Source organism: Notothenia rossii (genome assembly GCF_949606895.1).
Source record: "Notothenia rossii genome assembly, chromosome: 5".
NCBI lineage: Eukaryota > Metazoa > Chordata > Actinopteri > Perciformes > Nototheniidae > Notothenia > Notothenia rossii.
The window spans coordinates 88,556,261-88,575,248 of NC_136903.1; the positions used below are offsets into that span (position 1 = coordinate 88,556,261).

Sequence of the window (18,988 nt, forward strand, 5' to 3'; positions counted from 1 at the left end):
AAAACAACACAACAGGAAACGGATGCTTTCCATTAAATTTTTTTTTTTTATTCTGCTGATGGGATGCTTTCTGCTGGTTGTCATGCATTCTCAAAATTACCCCAGTTGCTGTCTCTGTTTTCACTGCCTCCAGTTAAAGTCAATATGTCGGAATCAGGAGGCAGGACTCGAATGTGTTGCTAGAGATGGTTCAATAGTGAAAAACAACAAAAAAATTGCATCATGGCTCTAGGGATGGCAATTTTGACTGGTTGGATCGTCTGCTTTGGCCAAGGCGAAATATTGTGATAACAATTGGATGAATAGCGGTCATAGTTGTGCAGACATTCATGGTTTTATAGCGGATAATTCCTGCTGACTTTGGTCATCCTTTAACCTCTTTGTAGTGTCGCCAGAAGGCTGATATTTTTGATTTACAGTGAAATTAGAGATGTCCCGATCCGATCACGTGATCGGGGATCGGAGCCGATCACGTGATTTTCAAAAGATCAGAATCGGGAGAAAAAAAATCGGGGATCGGGATTTTTTATTTTTTTAAATTTTTTTTAATACTTTTTTTAAAATGTTGTATTCAATATTAAAAAATAAAAATGACCATGTTCAAGTCTTAAAGTCATCCTGAGGCCTTAGTTTTGGTTTCCAATGACAGAACATCATGTATGTGTTGCTTCTTTGGGGCTTGTTTTCATAGACCTGCTTCTTTCTCTCAAATCTGGCAACAGAGTGGGCGCAGTGTCTAATTGTAGCAGTAAGCTAATGAGTACTGAAAGCTTTATTTTGTTTTGATCCAATGCTGCACAACTGAACTGATCCAATGCTGCTGTGAAAGAAAGAAGCTATATCCATGTTGGATAGAATATCCAATTTAAATAAAAAAATAACCTTAAGGGACAACTTGAATGCTTTTTTTTCTCTTAATGCATTGCATAAAGATCGGATCGGGAAAAATCGGTATCGGCAAATTGTCAAAATCAAATGATCGGAATCGGATCGGGAGCAAAGAAAGGTGATCGGGACATCCCTAAGTGAAATCCATAGACTTTTCCTTTAAGGCCTCCATCATTTAAACGTTTCTGTCCGATACTTTAGTGTAACCCAAGATCTGCCATTATAATACTGCAATTTCCACCAGCCTCATTTGTACTTATGTTAATTTCTTATCTGTTAATGTTCAATATAATACCTGCTTAACGTTAAAATGCTAGCATTTACATTGCAGGTGTGTTAGCATGCCGAGAATTAGCGTTGTTGGCAGTGTGTTCGGCGTTATGGCTTAAATGTTGGATAATTTATCTCTACTCGGGGTTCTTCTTAAGGTCATTAAAAAAGGAAAGTTATGGAAATGTAACTAAAGTTGCATCATATATAATTCATATTTTACCTAATCGCCGACATAGTAATACTGTAAGGATAATAAATACTGTATCGTATAATGAAGCGTAAAATCAAATGGCATTTAACTGACTGTGTTTTGCTGCTGAGAGATTTTAGTTGCTTTAGCGTGAAGCTAGTAAGTAAGCCTATTGGATTTGTTTTAGGTAACCACAACATGTTTCATATGCAGACCTTATTTTCCTATTCCATGTTAAAATAAACCATTTTCCGTGGTACCCTGAGAAAGAGTAATGTTTTTGGTCATGGAAAATTAGGTAAAGGTCATGGAGAAGTCATTGAATGAACCCTGTATACAATACAGTCTACCAAATGGCTAACGTTGATAGCACAATTGAACTGAACAGGCAGTCACAGTCAGTGTTCAGAGCAAATGTATGATCTAAAAGGGTTGGGGATTTTTCTACTAGATACAAATACTACACTTGTAAACCCTAATTGAGTAACATGAGAGACGTGTCTGGGCCACCCACATTCTGTGTGAGTTTACTGAATGTATTTGCATGCTACCCAAACAAAACTGAATTTGAGGTTGGGGCTCGGGCTCATGTAAGCATCATATCCTGTTTATTATAAGAACCCAGATAACATCTCAAGAAAACTGAGCAGGGTTTGCTTGGATCAAGAAGCTCTGTGGGATTCATGGATGAAATATTGTAGCATTACAAAATGTAATGTACGATCTTATCATTGTAGCTCAGTGGCTCTTTACCTGTTTGGCCTGTTACCCCTTAAAATGAAGCATTGACATACATTTAGCAGACGAAAAGTCGGGCTGCTCGATTATGGCAAAAATCATAATCTCAATTATTTGGGTCAATAATTGATATCACGATTATTAAAAACGATTATCCATTTACTTTGAAAACGTCAATTTATTGGAGAAAACATTTTGAACAGTATGTTTTTAACAGTTGATTACCCTGAACTTTAAGTATAATTAAACTGAAAAAACAATAAATAATAAAAAAAAAAAAGTAATAATAAAAAAATAATCGTTTCGTAATCGTTGCAAGCCATAATCGTAATTGCGATTCAAATACGATTAATTGAGCAGCCCTACCGAGAAGCGTAAAATTACTGAATGCCTGGTAGAAAATGTGTTCTTTAAACGACAATGCTGTGTAGAAGATAATGTTCTGAGTAGGCGTCCATGCATAGGAACAGCTAGACTGACAAAGACCTGTCATTAGGCGATGACTAGCTTCAGAATAATGTGCGTGTGTAAATGTCTTCACTTGAACTCATAAATCCTTGAGTTAAACAACATGTTGCATCATTGACCCGTCCCTGCCTTTTCCCACTTTGCAGATGTTCCCGTTGAGTGTGAGTTAAAAGAAAGGAATCCTTATTTCAGGTCACAACAAAAACATCCTTCACCCCATTGATACACCTCCTGGTATTGTGGAGCTTTTAATTGTCCCTTAAAAGCTCCACACGTGCAGAGCTCACAGGTGGAGGGCGGCAGTGGTTAAAAAGTCCTGTAGCTTTGTGAGAGACGGCCTTAAAGAGTGGCTGTGGAGTGAGTGGTTTATTATAAGAGCTTATCCAGCCATGTAAATATTCCTCTTGTGCTCTCCAGACATTTTGGGGGATGGGGTGGCGGGGGGGGGAGTACCGTCTCATCTCTGCTAATGTCATCAGTCACCAACGTCTTAGGTTGGGAAACTCGCTCAGCACCAGGCCTTTTGAGCAGCTTTGTCTGAAAACCTTGAAAGCACAGCTGGCTTATTATACACAAACACTTGCATGTGTATGTTTGCTTGTGGGTTTAAGCGCGTGATATTCACACATACGCCTTGCCATTCATATATTTCAAGGCTGAAACCTTTTGGACACAGGGAGAAATGCTTAAGGCCACTTCTCCTAACTTGCTGATTACAATCTTGGCAATTACAGTTATTAAATTCTCCTTGCTCCGGACCGATCTGGTACTGGAATGTGTATTTTTAGTGCAGTTGCTAAGCTTCCTATATTGTTCTACTAAGAGTATATCTCATTATTAAAACTCGTAAATGAACACAGCTTTATCTGGACAAATAGTATATAGTAGTAATATAGTATATTTGAATATTGTTTTTAATATTGTCTGCTTATCTGTATTATTGTGTTGCATTGTTGGAGAAGCCTGTAACCTCATAATTACTCTGTAGCTATGTTAGTTTGACAATAAAGAACCTTGAACAAACTAAGAACCCTAACGATCTGGTCTACTCCAAAATAACGTTTCATAAAACTATTTTAAGTTTTAAACACATTGCAAATTCAAACCAAACAAAAAAATAACTGAACAACAACTACTTGGTTCTGAAAAAGGTCACGGTTTGGCTTGAAATAAGTAGACTACACTTATTACGCTTGTTTTATTTCTGATGTAACATTAAAATGAGTCAACAGTGACTTGTATTCACAGGTATCACGTCCTACCTAGACTTCCCCAGACTCAAATATGTGATATTTTGAAAAGAAATGTCATCTGAGAGAAAATATGTTTCCCTTAAACTGACAATGTCTTTCTGTTGTTTGAGTACACAAGACCAGTCTGAAACTAAAACCATCAATTCCCTAAAGAGAGTTCTTTGTTAGCCCAATATGACTCGTAATCATTATCTGTTTTGTTTATTATGTGTCAAGCTAACCTCAAAACTTCTCCATTCAATATTGGTACAGAAACAATGAATACAACTAATGGAAAAGGTGTTGAAAGTGACAAACTCAAAGGATGTTTTACTGGCTTTGCAGTCCCTAAGCTCTACTGAGTTTTAGGGTCTTTCAACTCATTGTGTTATTTTTATATTTCACTGTATACCACCTGCTCATCACCAACAGCAGACAGAAACAGTTAACACCTTTATGAGGTGATCCAATGTCATTATACGACTGTTTTCACTTCCATATTTCATTTTCCAAGAAACCTCATTGGTGCTGTGTAACCCCACACCTCATATCCTACATACATTGATACTCTACCCAGTGTTGAGTTCGTCAACTACCTTTTTTACATGACTAAGACGATGACAAGCTAAAAATAGATATTTGATAATAAAAACTATGAAGAAATGTATATTTGGTTTTCGTTGACGAGACGAGAAGGGACTAAGGTGTTAAGGGTGGACTATGGGACATTCAAAATGCAGGATATTTTCCCACTATTGTCCGTCTTGTCGGTCAAAATGCATCCCTGTCATTGGTTGAATTAGTTGGTATTCTGGGAATCTGCACACGTCACTCACATAATTACACAAGTAAAGTGTTAAGAGAGTGAAATGTTGCTTTATGAATTTCAACACTTGATAGTGTCACCTTGATTCCAATTTCAGATACCTGTATTTGCCCAACTGAATTAGTAGAGAGAAAACATTTTGACTAAAAGTTGACTAAAATGTAATGATTTTTCATCGACTAAAATTATGAAGGATAAAATAAAATAAAATGTGACTAAAACTAATAGCCATTTTTGTCTGAAGACTAAAGCCCCGGACACACCAAGCCGATTTTGGCCGTCGATGGTTGTCAGGCCGACGATGAGCATCCTGTCGCCCTACTCAGATTGGTGTGTCCCGCACCGTTGTGTCTTTTCGGCCGTCCCGACACCTTTTTGACCGAAAACCGACATGTCAAATCGGCCAAAGGCTGTCGGTTTAATAAATCACTCTGATTGGCTGTTCAGCTAGCGAATCAGTGCATGAGAAGCGGAACGGAAGTGAGGGACCCAAACAAACTATTAAGAAGGCAAATGTGAGATTGAATTGAACTCCAGCTCTCGACACAGGTTGGGGAAAGCCACGCAGTCTGTTCTTCTTCTCTCGGTTATCACGCAGTCTGTCTTCCGGTTGTTGCCTCTTTTGAATGACGAATACACACTACCGCCGCCTGCTGGTAAGGAGAGTTATTGCCACTCACGCATGCCCAGTTCGTATGTGCTACTTGGCCGTCGGCTGAAGTCTTTGCGGTGTGTTCCAGTGCCACACATGGCCTAAACGCAGGAGACGTGAGGCGACACAACAGTCGGGTCCGTCTGTTTCAGTTCTTTGGTGTCAGTTTGGTGTGTCCCTACCTTAAGACTAAATCTAAAATAGCTGCCAAGATTAACACTGACTCTACCTGGCTTGAGGCAAAAATGATACTCCTCCGTCTACACTGCTTTTTATTTCATACTTTAACTGAGGATAAAGGATTTCGTTGCTGACTTTGACCTCATGCTGCGGTTACACATCTTCAGCTCAACTTAATGCTACAATATGTGACATTGTGGAGTAAAGACAGATGTTTCACCTTCTGGGCAGCAACTCTGGACTCAGTGTTTCTCCTCTTTCAGACTTTTAAAATCCTCCATTACTAACTGTTAGTGATAATGACAGGGGTCTGCAGAAGAACAGCAAGCCACTGAGGGGAACGATGTAAACTGAGCTTTAAGTGTGTGTATGGGAAACCATGTGCTGTGGAAGAGACCCCATAAACTAGGGGACGATTTTTTATGGTAGTGCTTAGTGTTGTATAAATGACTTCTGTGTCTTGCTTTCTCGACTGAGTTAAGAGACAATGAGACATTTTTCTATTCTTGTCTGAGATGCTACACGTTTATTTTAGTCTACTTCAAAACATACACTTATACAGAAAGTGTCAATTGAGTTTTTCTAAAGTGTATATTCATTGTTATTGAAAAAACCGGATTCCTTTTTGTAAATGTTTGGTGTGTTTTTGGAAATTCAGAATTGTTTGGTTCAATGTTCAATGTGCACTTTTTGGACATTTTCTTAATCATAGATAAATAATTTCCCATATTTAGTACTCTGTCTTCAGTTCAACGTGATCACACAAATACTTGAATCCTTAAATCCCTAGACAACAAAAGAATATGGGAATATTAAAGTCCAGCCCTACACTAAAAAAACTGAAATGTTGACTTTAATGAAATGTTGTAAAGATGTATTAGGTTTGTTGAAAGCAGTAATATTTTGTATTCAAACTTAATATTATTGCTTTCAACTAAATATAGTTATGTGAAATGTGTTGACATGATACATTTATTTAAAGTCAACGGTTCAGTTTGTTCAGTGTAGTAAACTGCAACTTGATTGGTTGGCGAAAGGTTTTCAAAAGCAAGGTGGTAGTTTACCTCAACGTTAATCTCATCTAACTCACCGGCAACAAAAATAATACTTTTAGCATATCATATGTAGGCTCGTAATGTACCCTTCAGACCCTTTTTACCCCCCTTCTTTGTCCAGATTGATCCTCTTTTCATCAGCTGTATGTAAGACAACACTTCTTTTAAGACAGGATAATTGCACTTGATTCCATTTGTTTTGATTTGAGATCAACACAAATGCTACTTGGCGTAATCTTGCACTTTTCCTGGACACAGTCCCGTCACCGCAATTTAAGTTTTTTCTTTCCCCCTTCTCTAGCTTCAGTGTTTTGATCGGTGCTCCGAAAGCCAACACCAGCCAGCCGGATATCACTGAAGGAGGAGGCGTGTTCTCGTGCCCCTGGAGACACGATAACTGCAGCATGATCCACTTCGACAAGCAAGGTAGGGTGTCTTGTAAAATGTAATTTGAAGAGTCTTCCTCTTCGTGGATACAAATGTGATCTCTAAGCCACGTTAAAGGGGCCCTATTATGCTCATGTTCAGGTTCATATTTGTAAATTGTGTCTCTACTGGGACATGTCTCCATGCTTTAATGTTCAAAAAGCTCTTTATTGTTCTCATACTGCCTGTGCTGCAGCAACTCTTTTCACCCTCTGTCTGAAACCAGAGCCCAGGCTGCTCTGATTGGTTAGCTGGCCGGCTATATTCTGATTAGTCAACCGTAAGAGGTGTCCCGCCCCTTAGCCTATCACGTGCAATGTGTTGGAGCGCTAGCCAATAGAAGCACGAGTGTTACATAGTGATGTCGTTGTGTTAAGTAAACAAAGGAGTCCGATAGAGGCATTTCAGGCGGGGATGAGTGTGTGGGATTTTGGAGTTTAGCCTTTGCAGACCATTTACATGCACAAAGAACTATGTAACACACTACAGAAAAGAGAACACCCGAAAAAGCAAAAATATGGCCCCTTCAATATTGCAAATCCAACGGAGAGAATTGTCCATACATCATCACCATTATGAGGTTGTAAATCACATTGTTCAAGGACATGGAAGTAAAAATGTCACTTTCACCAACAGAGATGTTAAACTGTTTGAGACAGAAGCGAGTCGTTAACATCGGTCTCTAACCATCCATAAAAAGTGTCTGAGAGAAGCCAAAGGTAGCATCCCGGGTTAACTGTGACCCTGAGGTCAGAAGTGCAGATATTTACAGCGTCTAATCCATTGCTTCTGTTTTCGTTAGCTTTAATACCTGGCTTTCCTCCCCCACCGCTAAGGTCTCCATTTTGGGACCTTGTCTGTTTTTTGCAGTGTTTTCACAGAGCTTTGATTTCCTGTTGGACTCGGGCCCAGTGTTGTGAGTGTTCTTTAATTAGTGGAGTGTCACAATGGGGACAAAGACCCCAGAGGACCTGAACTGCCCCCTGAAAAATAATCACCCTCATCAGAAATACAGGAAGTGATAAGGACCACTGTTTGAGGATCAGAGGGTCTAACTTATCGTACGTTGATATCAGACTGGGAGCTGCGGCTATGTAAACTCTGCGTACACAAATACACATCAACACACTGTTTACACATTTACTGCCTCCGAAACATACCGAAAACACACACACACACACACACACACACACACACACACACACACACACACACACACACACACACACACACACACACACACACACACACACACACACACACACACACACACACACACACACACTCACACACACACACACACACACACACACACACACACACACACACACACACACACACACACACACACACACAGAGGTGGGAAGTAGTGGAGTACAAATACTTTGTTACTGTACTTAAGTACATTTTTCTGGTATCAGTACTTTACTCCACTACTTGTTTTTCTGACAACTTTTTACTTTGACTTCTTACATTTTGAACCCAAATACCTGTACTTTCTACTTCTTACATGTTGAACTCAAATACCTGAACTTTCTACTTCTTACATGTTGAACACAAATACCTGTACTTTCTACTTCTTACATGTTGAACACAAATACCTGAACTTTCTACTTCTCTCATTTTCCAAACAGGCTGGTTCCTTTAGTCTGAATGTGTGTTTGGTGGCGTGATCATTATTATTTAGAGTCATTGCGTGCCTATTGATTTGAACACGATCCGTGTATCCATCATTTCCTGGTCTTCTCTAAAGAACAGGGACCAATGAAAACGTTGTCATGTTGCCGTTGTTCAGCATGGAAACATTCATTAGCTAACAATGACATTATTGTTCTATTAATATAAAGGGAGGTCAGGTACTCTTTAAAACAGCTGCTAGTTATGGGTACTTTTTACTGAAGTACATTTCAAAGCCTCTTTACTTTGACTTGAGTAAAGAAGTTTAGTCAGTACTTCTACTTTTACTAAAGTATTTTTAAACACGAGTATCTGTACTTCTGCTTGAGTAAAGGATGTGTTTACTTTTGCCATCTCTGCACACACACATATTTACATTCACAATGCTTTTGGTTTCTTGCATTTCCCATTGCAGGCCTCAGGATTCACGGTGTGTTTAAGGGCACAGCCCAGACTTCATTAGCCAAACAGGCAATGAAACACAGCCAGAGGAGTTTAATGTCTCACAGCAGGCAAACATATCAGAGAATCGACCACAGTTAAGCTTACACATGCACTAACAGAAGTGTGTAATTGTGATTTAGGGCGTCAGGTTTTTCTTAAATGATTTTCAAGAAAGCTGAATTGCAAAAAAACATTTTTGTGCTGAGCAGTAGGTGTGAGTAACTTAGGATCGACGAGGAAAACCCCCACACATTTTTTTTATGTTCAAGTCATGGTAACTATTGGTAGTAAATTCATATAGCTTAGGGTATCCAGCCAACGTGACCACAGAAGTCCCGCCTCTCAATTCATCTAATTGGACAATGGTGAATCCCATACATCAAGCATTTTCGCTTTTCCCAAACAATTACTGTGACATGTCTCCATGCTTTAATGTTCAAAAAGCTCTTTATTTGTCTCATACTGCCTGTGCTGCAGCACCTCTTTTCACCCTCTGTCTGAAACCAGAGCCCAGTCTGCTCTGATTGGTTAGCTGGCCGGCTCTATTGTGATTGGTCAACCGCTTAGAGATGTCCCGCCCCACGTACAATGTGTTGGAGCGCTAACCAACAGTGTTACATAGTGTGTTTATCCTTTGCAGACCATGTGCATGCTCACAAACCTATAGGACACACTACAGGAAAGTGAAAACCCTAAAAAGCACTACAGGGCCCCTTTAAAAGAGTCGGATCAGTCCCAAGTGATTTGTGTTTTCCAGGCAGGGATTTGTTTTTACAGAGTGCCATGGAAGTAAAATCAACCTGGCTCACGTATAAAGAGTGGACCAGGAATAGCAATCAAAGAATAAATATTACCGTCTTACGTCTCCAAATGAATCATTTTAGAGCATGTTGTCGTTGAGAACAAAACTTGAGAAGGTTTAATGCTGCTGAGGCTGCAAAAGTACAACATTTGTGAGAAAAACAACACACCTAGATCACTCCTCCTTCCCCCTTTTTCATCACTCCTCATGGGCCTCTCCTTAAAACAGATCCTGACAATGAAGTACAGCCGTTTGGTTTACAGTAACAACAAGGTCCGAGTCCCTTTGAGCTTTTTGATGTCTGCCGAGCATGGAGGATGGATTAAGACTGCAGAGCCCTGGAACAAGGCCATAAAATATCCATGTAAAAAAGCCAAGAACATGTGGGGAACACACTCGAATGAGGCCCTGACAGCACGGAAATCAAACACTGATGACAAGGGGATCTTTGACTTACTTAGAATAGCAAAATCCTGAAATCACCGAAGTCACATTTTCCAAGAAGACAGGGTGTCTAGGTATTTACATTAATGATGTGCCCGTCTATGTTTCCTGTAGTTCAGGGGTCTCAAACTCAAGGCCCGGGGGCCAAATCCGGCCCGCGACTTCATTTTATGTGGCCACGCAAGAGCTTGCAAAGAATATAATACGTTCATTATACGGTGACATGCCGATTTACAGAAGCAGGTTGCCCATAAACTACATGTCCCACAATGCATCTCCTTTTGTGACATGCCACTGAAGAGATTTGCAATTATTTGCCCTGGACTTCTGCTTTCATACGTAGTTAATTACTAAGTTATTACCCTATCCAATAATAATCCAATTCAGATATACATTTAATACATTATTTTATATTTATATAATATATTTATATAGTTACAACCGGCCCTTTGAGTGCAACCTTTATGCGAATGTGGCCCGCGATGAAATTGAGTTTGACACCCCTGCTGTAGATATTTAATTGCTCCTTTACTACACTTTTAGTGTACAGTTTTATTATTATGCTGCTGTGTTTATTGTTTTTTTTGTAACTCTGGCACAACAAAGTCCTTCGGGATAAATAAAGTCTTATCTTATCTTAGACGAGCTGTCTTAAATATGATCTTAAATGTGTGTTTTTTTCTCCCCCTTTGTTCTAGGCGATCGATATTTTTACATAAACAACGTGAACACTCAGGTGGAGTTCAAGTCCCATCAGTGGTTCGGAGCTACATTGCGTTCCCATGGCAACAGCATCCTGGTAAGAATTAGAAATTGAACTGTCGATGATTTTAAATATTTTTAACCACCTCATCATGAACTACAAAATATTGGGCAATGACATTGATTTTGGTGCACTTCTTTTTTGTACAGTTCTTGATAAAAACTAAACACATTTCCCTTCAATTTCCATAAAAATACTACTTTTTGACATTATTAAATGAGTTACTTTTTAGCACTGATCATCACATTTTGATTGTTAGACTTTTACGCCAATGTTCGAAAAATAGACATTTTAGCTACAAGGTTTACATAGACTTATAATACAATATAATGTTCAACTTTCCAAATATAATACTCATACTCTTACCAAAACAATCCCAATATTCAAAATGTAAAATCCAAAAGTGTCCAAAGTAGAGCACAAACGTAAATTGAATTGTATTTTGGGGATTCTTTTATACGAACTCCATGTGGGTTAGCTCGATGTACTCTTCAGACAAGGTTGCAGAATGATCCCTCAATGTTTTAAAAATGTTAAACATAGGTAAACTTACACTACATATTTTGTTCACTACATGTATTTGTAGAAAATATATTGTCAGTTTCCATATAATGTTAAAAGGTTTGTAATAAACTTTCCATTAGCTTTTATACAGAGAGTTAGTGAAGGCTGAATGCTAACAGTAACAATAATTCATGTTATCCAATTAGTTTGAATCACAGCAACACAAATAGGTCCCAGGCAACAAGCATCGATAATTAATGTGGAAGATATTGAAAATAAGAGGCAGTGTTGATCTTATATTGCAGGGTACACTAGTTGGTACCATAACCATAGTTCAGATACTAACACAGTTTAAAGGTTGTCCCAGTTTATTGCATTTTGAAGCAATATGCTGCACTTTTACAAGGAGGAAGGTTGAGCACTAAACCACGAGTATGGCAAATAAAATCAAATATATGACCGCACATGAAATGCAAAGCCGTAGACAGCTGACGCTTAATGTGTAGTAAACATTTGAGACATTCCCCAGCTATTCCTAACAACCTGTTATCCCACAAACTCCATATGGCTCGTATAATGTAACCCTGTGGCCATGGAAGTAGATCCCTCACAGCACACATTGTTTCCTCCGTAACTTCCAGCTGCTTTTGTATTTTCAACCAAGAAAACGAGCCCACCCTCCAATCTTTTATGTCCATCGAGTACCGTTTTACTAGTTTCCAAATTTCAAGGGCTCTAAAAGCTTAACAGACGTTCTGTGTGTCGTTACAGTGGATAAGCTTTGATTACATAAGTGATGTTTTAGGGAGAAGGTCAGGATCAGGATGTCATTGAGAGGTTTCTCTCTATATGTTTGCCAGGCTTGTGCTCCCCGGTACTACTGGAGAACCGAACATGACGAACCCTTCGCTGATGTCACAGGAACCTGCTACCTCTCTGTGGACAGTCTGAAAACCTTTGTTGAGTACGCACCGTGCCGAACAGGTGAGTTTCTGCAACCCTTCAGAGAGGGCATGGCCAACATCCGAGCAAGTGTAGTTTACCTTATTAGTCCAAAAGCCACATTAGTATTCAGTGTTTAGTCTGTGTCTTTCCACCTTGTAAATATCTTCTTTTAGCTCTGTTTTGGTCTTCAAAAACTGAGACGTCATGCAAAGAAGTGAAATGGACAGGTCTGTGTTTGACTCAGATCTGACTCTGGATTCAGAACACAAACAGATACGATAACAACCCTAACCCAGAGGAAAGCATTCCTTGATGTCCTTTGCGAATAAACGTGCATAAAGTATCTTTAACATTTCACCTGATAGGCTCAGAGTCAAAGGCTTTTGTTTGCTTAAACTAGAGGAGAATAACAATCACCGGTGTGAGTTTGTTGAGATTATGACCGTCCTGGCCAAAGTTACAGAGGGGGGATGCCAAATGTAGCAGCCCTAACACTAGCTCGGCCAGATTAAGAAAGCTCCCTTTAAAATCCCGTATTACTTAAGATTTTAAGTTTTCGTCAATGCCAAAGTAATCCAGTGATAGTTGTTTGTACCTGGGTGCGTTGCAAACAGGTATTGCTCATCGCTTATTCCACATACTTGTACTTGTATGACTGTTAACAAATGTAGACTAAAAAAACGTTAGTTTGCAAAGCTATCTGAGTCCATGGCGACATTTGACTAAATCCCCCAAATCATTCAATAACTTAGAGCAAGATTATCAAAGTAAGTAAATTAGAGGAGTTAGTCTCTCTTGCATATACAGAGTGCTAAGGTCGGGAATGTCCCAACCACACAGTTGTTATTCTCCCATTACACTGACACTATCCATATGAGTGGATCGAGAATAGAGTGCAAATATTTGTTGGAAACCTGTGCACTTATCAAAGAAAAAACCTTCAACTTCTATTCTCTTTTTTAACATGTTTTCTAGCATTTTGAAAGTTTGTATAAATGTGTCTGTGCTAAACATTCTGTATATCGCTACCTGTATATCTTATGAAAGTTGCTGTCTACAATTCAGGTCAACTTTTTAAACGTATTGACTAAACCAGATAGTTAAAACAGTCACGAGATAAATTAAAAACTACAAATCTGCCCTGAATTTGGACTTTTTTTGTGGTTTGTTCTGTTGTCTATCCGCTCTCAACACAGCAGATCGTTTAGTTTGGTTGTGTATGTCTATAAATGTGTATTAAATGTTATGTTAAGTGTCCCATGTTTGATGCTGTGTATTGCAGAAAGACATGGACCTGTTGGACAGGGCTTTTGTCAAGGTGGATTTAGTGCAGACTTCACCAAGGTAAGAAAAACATTTGTTTGATTTTTTTCCCGTTTCCCCCATAATCCAACAAATAGCTAATCTGTTCTGATTGAAGTAAGCAGTGGAGATTCTGCTGTTTACATCAGATTTGCAGAGTTTGTTTGACACTCATGATGTAACTGTTGTGTGTTTCAGGACGGGAGGGTTGTGCTCGGAGGACCAGGCAGTTTTTACTGGCAAGGTGAGCTCCAAAGAATGTGAAACAGCATGGATTTTTCTTTCAAAAGATTCATAAAATCAATGCCTTTGTGTTTAAACAAGCTTTAGTTCAGGAGCAAGAGTTCAAAAGTCACATGTCTTATTTTAACCCCTGACTTTTAACCCTTTGTCAACCAATCATCCCACAGGCCAGCTGATCTCAGCCACCACAGAGGAGATTGTGAAGGCTTACTACCCTTCATACTTTCTACTGTCTGTTGTCGGACAGATTCAGACCAGACAGTCGCAGGGGAACTACGACGACAGTTACCTGGGTGAGGAAGTACACTTGAGTCAAATACATGTAAATGGTAAATGGAGTGTACTTATATAGTGCTTTATCCAGTCTTTGCGACCCCTCAAAGCACTTAACACACACACACACACACACACACACACACACACACACACACACACACACACACACACACACACACACACACACACACACACACACACACACACACACACACACACACACACACACACACACACACACACACACACACACACACACACACACACACACACACACACACACACACACACACACACACACACACACACACACACACACACACACACACACCGTTGGCCTTCGGGAGCAACTCAAGTTTAAGTAACTTGCCCAAGGTTACATCGACAAGTTGACTGCATGGGCTGGGATCGAACCAATAACCTTCTGGTTGAAAGACGACTGCACTCCCTAGCAGCCACAGTTGCCCTCACATGTATTAATAACTTCCTAACAGTAGTACGACTGACATTACAAACACTATTTATGCTTCTATTGTCAGACTGCTTCTATTGTCAGACTGCAACAATTACGTTTATCAGGTAGCATGCCGACCCAAACACTCTGAAAAATGGCCCATTGGATCGAAAGCCCAACAGCCATTTATCCCCAAAACAAATGACCGTTGTTCCTAAGGCTCAATGTTCCAAAATGTTCACCATCCCTAGAACAAACAGAAGAACATGGCTCATTATTATGCAGAATGATGGGGCCTCTGATTGGCTTAGTGATTCTCAAACTCACTCCTCAAGTCTAAGCCTAACCAATCCAACTAACCAATCCAACAAGTAGCCAATAAGAGGGATGGTAGGGAAGGCAATCCTATCGCCATGTAGAATTTATTTTTTGCTGTCACTCTGCATAACAAATAGCCTTGTACTTCAGTATTAAGCAGGCCAGTGTGTTTGAATGGTCCAAGGGGAAATGTTTCTGGCTAACGGTGTTTTGGAATATTGGATAGTCTTCTTTTATTGCTGCTGTACATTTTAACACCTGCCAGCAGCAAGAACTTATGACTTCAGTTGGTTGTTTTTTATGTATTAACATTTAGAGCAGAATGACATTTGAGGTTGGGATATTCATGGTTCCCAAAGGTTAATATTGGTGGTGTTAGAAACCCTCTGACCTTTTGTCTAACACCACCATGAGGTCAACATTTTGACCAGGACCTTGGTAAGTCAAGGAAAAAACCATCACCTTAAAAACAAATGAATGAGTTTTTCATTTTAGACTGCAGGTCATTAGAACCTCTTGTGAAATTAAATCTAACTGAATATCCTTCTAAAGATCTCTCATCTCATTCATACTCCCTAAAGCAGGGGTGTCAAACTCAAATACACAGTGGGCCAAAATTAAAAAATGGGTACTAGTCGAGGGCCGGACTGGTTCAATGTTTATTGCAAAACGTATTGAAATGAACTTATTGCACATATTAAACATGAACTAACAAAGCTTAAATTATTGCCTATAAAAATAACATTAAACATTAAATAATCAGTTGATTCATTTCTTATGGCTCTATCTGCAGAGTCATTTCTTATGATTACATTTTCCCACAGGCCAACAACAGCTTCAAAAAAACTATTTCCCTCAAAGAGAAACCAAACATGCCCTGTTGTCTCAAAAAAGAAAGTGCAGAAGGAAACATCCATTAAACTCAGTGTGCTGCTCTGTGATGCTAGCAGATACTTGGCATCTCATCTCGGGTGCAAGTTCATCAATGTTTGGGCTCAGGCTCTGAGCTGAGGAAACCCTCAGGATTGAGTGAAGGTGTGCGTGTAATATACCGGAGGGCCAGATCTAATAGTAATTAGAAATTATGATTTGGACCCCGCGCCTTGAGTTTGACACGTGCCCTAAACGAAGAACTCTTTCCATTTCGTACACATTTGGACACCAACCTCGTGGCAAATTGTCAACTTTGTACTTGGAAAAACTGGAAAACAGCAGTTGGACTTTCTTGACCTTTCCTCTTGTTTTGCAATCAAGCCAAAAATATCAGTGAAAGCATGACTCATGACCTGACTGCAGATACTGTAGGTCATCATGTAATGGGAAGATCACCAATAGACTGAACACACTAATACTCCCAAGGGGATAATAATAATAATAATAATAATAATAATAATAATAATAATAATAATAATGGCTTTAATTTATAAAGCACCTCATATTTGCATTCAAATCCCGAAGTGCTAACATCGTAAAAAGAATAAAAAGCAATAAATAAAAATAAATAAGTAAAAAGAATAAAATAAGATAAAAGGGTGATAATAAATAAATAAAAGGTCTAGGGAAAGGCTCTATTGAAGAGGTGGGTTTTGAGGCCTTTTTTAAAAACCTCCACGGTCTGTGATGCTCTCATGTGGTCGGGGAGAGCGTTCCACAGACTGGGGGCAGCCGAGCAGAAGGCCCGGTCTCCCATGGTACGGAGCTTAGTCCTCGGGGGTTTGAGGAGGTTTGAGTTGCTGGAGCGGGTGGTCCGCACGGAGGTAAGGGGGGTGAGGAGTTCCTTGAGGTATGGAGGGGCTGTTCCATAGATACACTGGTGTGTGAGGACGGGATATACAGTAAGCTTCTGATTATTTCAACTTGATGACCCTTTTCTTTAGAGCTAGTCCAAAAGTCAAAGTCAACTTTATTGTCAATCTCAAAATATGTTTGTAGCCTATCCACGGAAAGATCGAAATACTTTTTCCCACAGTCCCGAGGTATAAAAAACTCACACATTAAAATGCAAGAAGACTCAATCATTTACAATAAAAACAAAAAATGACCGTTTACTTCAAGTAAGCAAGGATATATATAAAAAAGGAGATGAGCAAAAGGGAGTGCAAAATGGTCCATAGCGGCGTAGAAGTGACTGTGACTGGTGCTGGCCTCAGGACACACATTTTGCCATCATTAACTTCTTCCAAATGTTCAAACTGTGGGGCCTGGAGTTTACGGGCCACATTTTAAGGGAATACTGTCAGGTTTCTGATCGTTCCCCAACTCCCTTCCAGATGGCTGAGGAATATTTATGGTTTATATATAGTTTTATAGTTTTTGGTCGTGTGAGTACCCCATTGATTTAGCATTGCACTCCAATAAAATAGTGCCTATTGAGGGAAACCTTTTCTCAACATATCAGCCTTAACATTTGCATTTAGTTATTCTCTTTAAAAAAAATGCTAGGTTCATTATCTATCAAGTTTGCTTCAGTTATAATAGTATTACTGACACCATTTACAATTAGATTCGTTTTTTGCTGTTGTCTTTATTCAGCGCAAAGGAAAGTGGTCAGTTCATCAATAAGGAGTTCGCAATAAGGATGGAAAGACCAGTTTAAAAAGTGACCAAACCAACAATCCAGAGCTACGTTGCTTGTAGAATAGAAGTAGCGCTTAAGCATGCTAGCTGCTTACGAGCCAATGTGTGGTTTATACGATGAAACATTCCTCTAACAGCAACCTCATGTCACGTTGTCAACTTTGTAATCAGAAAATTGAAGAAAGCCCGCGTTTGTATAAAAAGTGGCCAGAAAAACATCCAGAGCTACTTTTGCTAGTTCCTTTTTGGATAATATGATGCAACTCAATCGCTGGAAGTTTAGGATTTAGAGTAAGAAAGAAGTGAGTTTGCCAAATGTCTGTATTAGGCGCTTTAACTATCCTTGAAGCTAGCAGCTCTTTGCTACATTAGCCGCTACTAGCTTAGATGCGCTAATATCTGACTGAACTGTTAGCAGTATGTTGCATTTTCTGGAAAGGCAACAGGTTTTGCAAAGCATGAAGTCAACCGTCAATTGTAAATTAAGTACACATAGACAATGTAAGATGTCCACATTTAAATATGACTTATTTAAAACTGTCAGTTGATGTAAACAAATGATGCTACATGCGCTACATGACTGACAATGTGTGAAGGCTATTTATTTTACTAGTAACCAGAAAGACTAAAACCTCTACCTCTAGCTGGGAGATGTGTGTCTATGGGGAGATTGCAACGTACCATAATTATAAACAAGCAAAAGACCTGTCATGATTTACTTTTTGGTGATTCAAATGTAAATTGGCTATCGTTCTTTAGCTAAGTGGGTGTAATCTGTGCTGCGTGGTTAGCTTACTGAAGCTAGCTTTAAGACTTAGTTTGCTAATCTAATATCATTAAGCAAAAATATACTATAGCTACGTGTTGTTAAAACTTCTTATAACCCACACACTAAAACAGTTGATGTATTATGAAACCTTTTTAATGTTATTCACCACTCCCAACCACAGCTGTTTGCTCTCTTTCTCACTCTGTCTTTAATCTTTGTTCCTCCTGCAGGTTACTCTGTGGCTGGTGGCGAGTTCAGTGGGGATGATGAGGAAGGTGAGGGTCATGTTTACAGTACAGAGAGACAACATGCATGGCTGACTACAGGGTCAAACTATGTCTAATGTCTAACTGCTCAGCCTTGACACACGTGATTGAGTGGGAAAGGATTATTAAGTCTTTCCGGAAGCAGGAACAATTAGAGTGGAATAAAATACAAACAAACTTCATGAAGTGTCTTTGTTCATTGCACTGGAAACAATGCAAAAACAAGGCGTTTCCACTTGAAATAAGTACAAGTGAAAATGTGCTTGGTAAGATTCC

At 39.3% G+C, this 18,988-nt stretch overlaps 2 protein-coding genes across 2 annotated transcripts in view; both read left to right on the plus strand.

Moving 5' to 3' along the window:
• LOC307038924 (integrin alpha-5-like) overlaps positions 1–6,653 on the plus strand; it is a gene marked incomplete at its 3' end in the record, with an annotated part of 49,466 nt that extends 42,813 nt beyond the window's left edge. The window contains exon 18 of the mRNA XM_079680596.1: positions 6,624–6,653. Coding sequence (XP_079536722.1) covers positions 6,624–6,653 — 30 coding nt within the window. The remainder of the gene's footprint in view (positions 1–6,623) is intronic.
• Positions 6,654–6,786: 133 nt separating this feature from the next.
• Positions 6,787–18,988, plus strand: part of LOC307039860 (integrin alpha-5-like) — a 56,964-nt gene continuing 44,762 nt past the window's right edge. Inside the window, exons 1-7 of the mRNA XM_079682292.1 lie at positions 6,787–6,928; positions 10,994–11,094; positions 12,423–12,546; positions 13,790–13,851; positions 14,008–14,053; positions 14,220–14,345; positions 18,677–18,721. Coding sequence (XP_079538418.1) covers positions 6,907–6,928; positions 10,994–11,094; positions 12,423–12,546; positions 13,790–13,851; positions 14,008–14,053; positions 14,220–14,345; positions 18,677–18,721 — 526 coding nt within the window. The 5' untranslated portion in view covers positions 6,787–6,906. The remainder of the gene's footprint in view (positions 6,929–10,993; positions 11,095–12,422; positions 12,547–13,789; positions 13,852–14,007; positions 14,054–14,219; positions 14,346–18,676; positions 18,722–18,988) is intronic.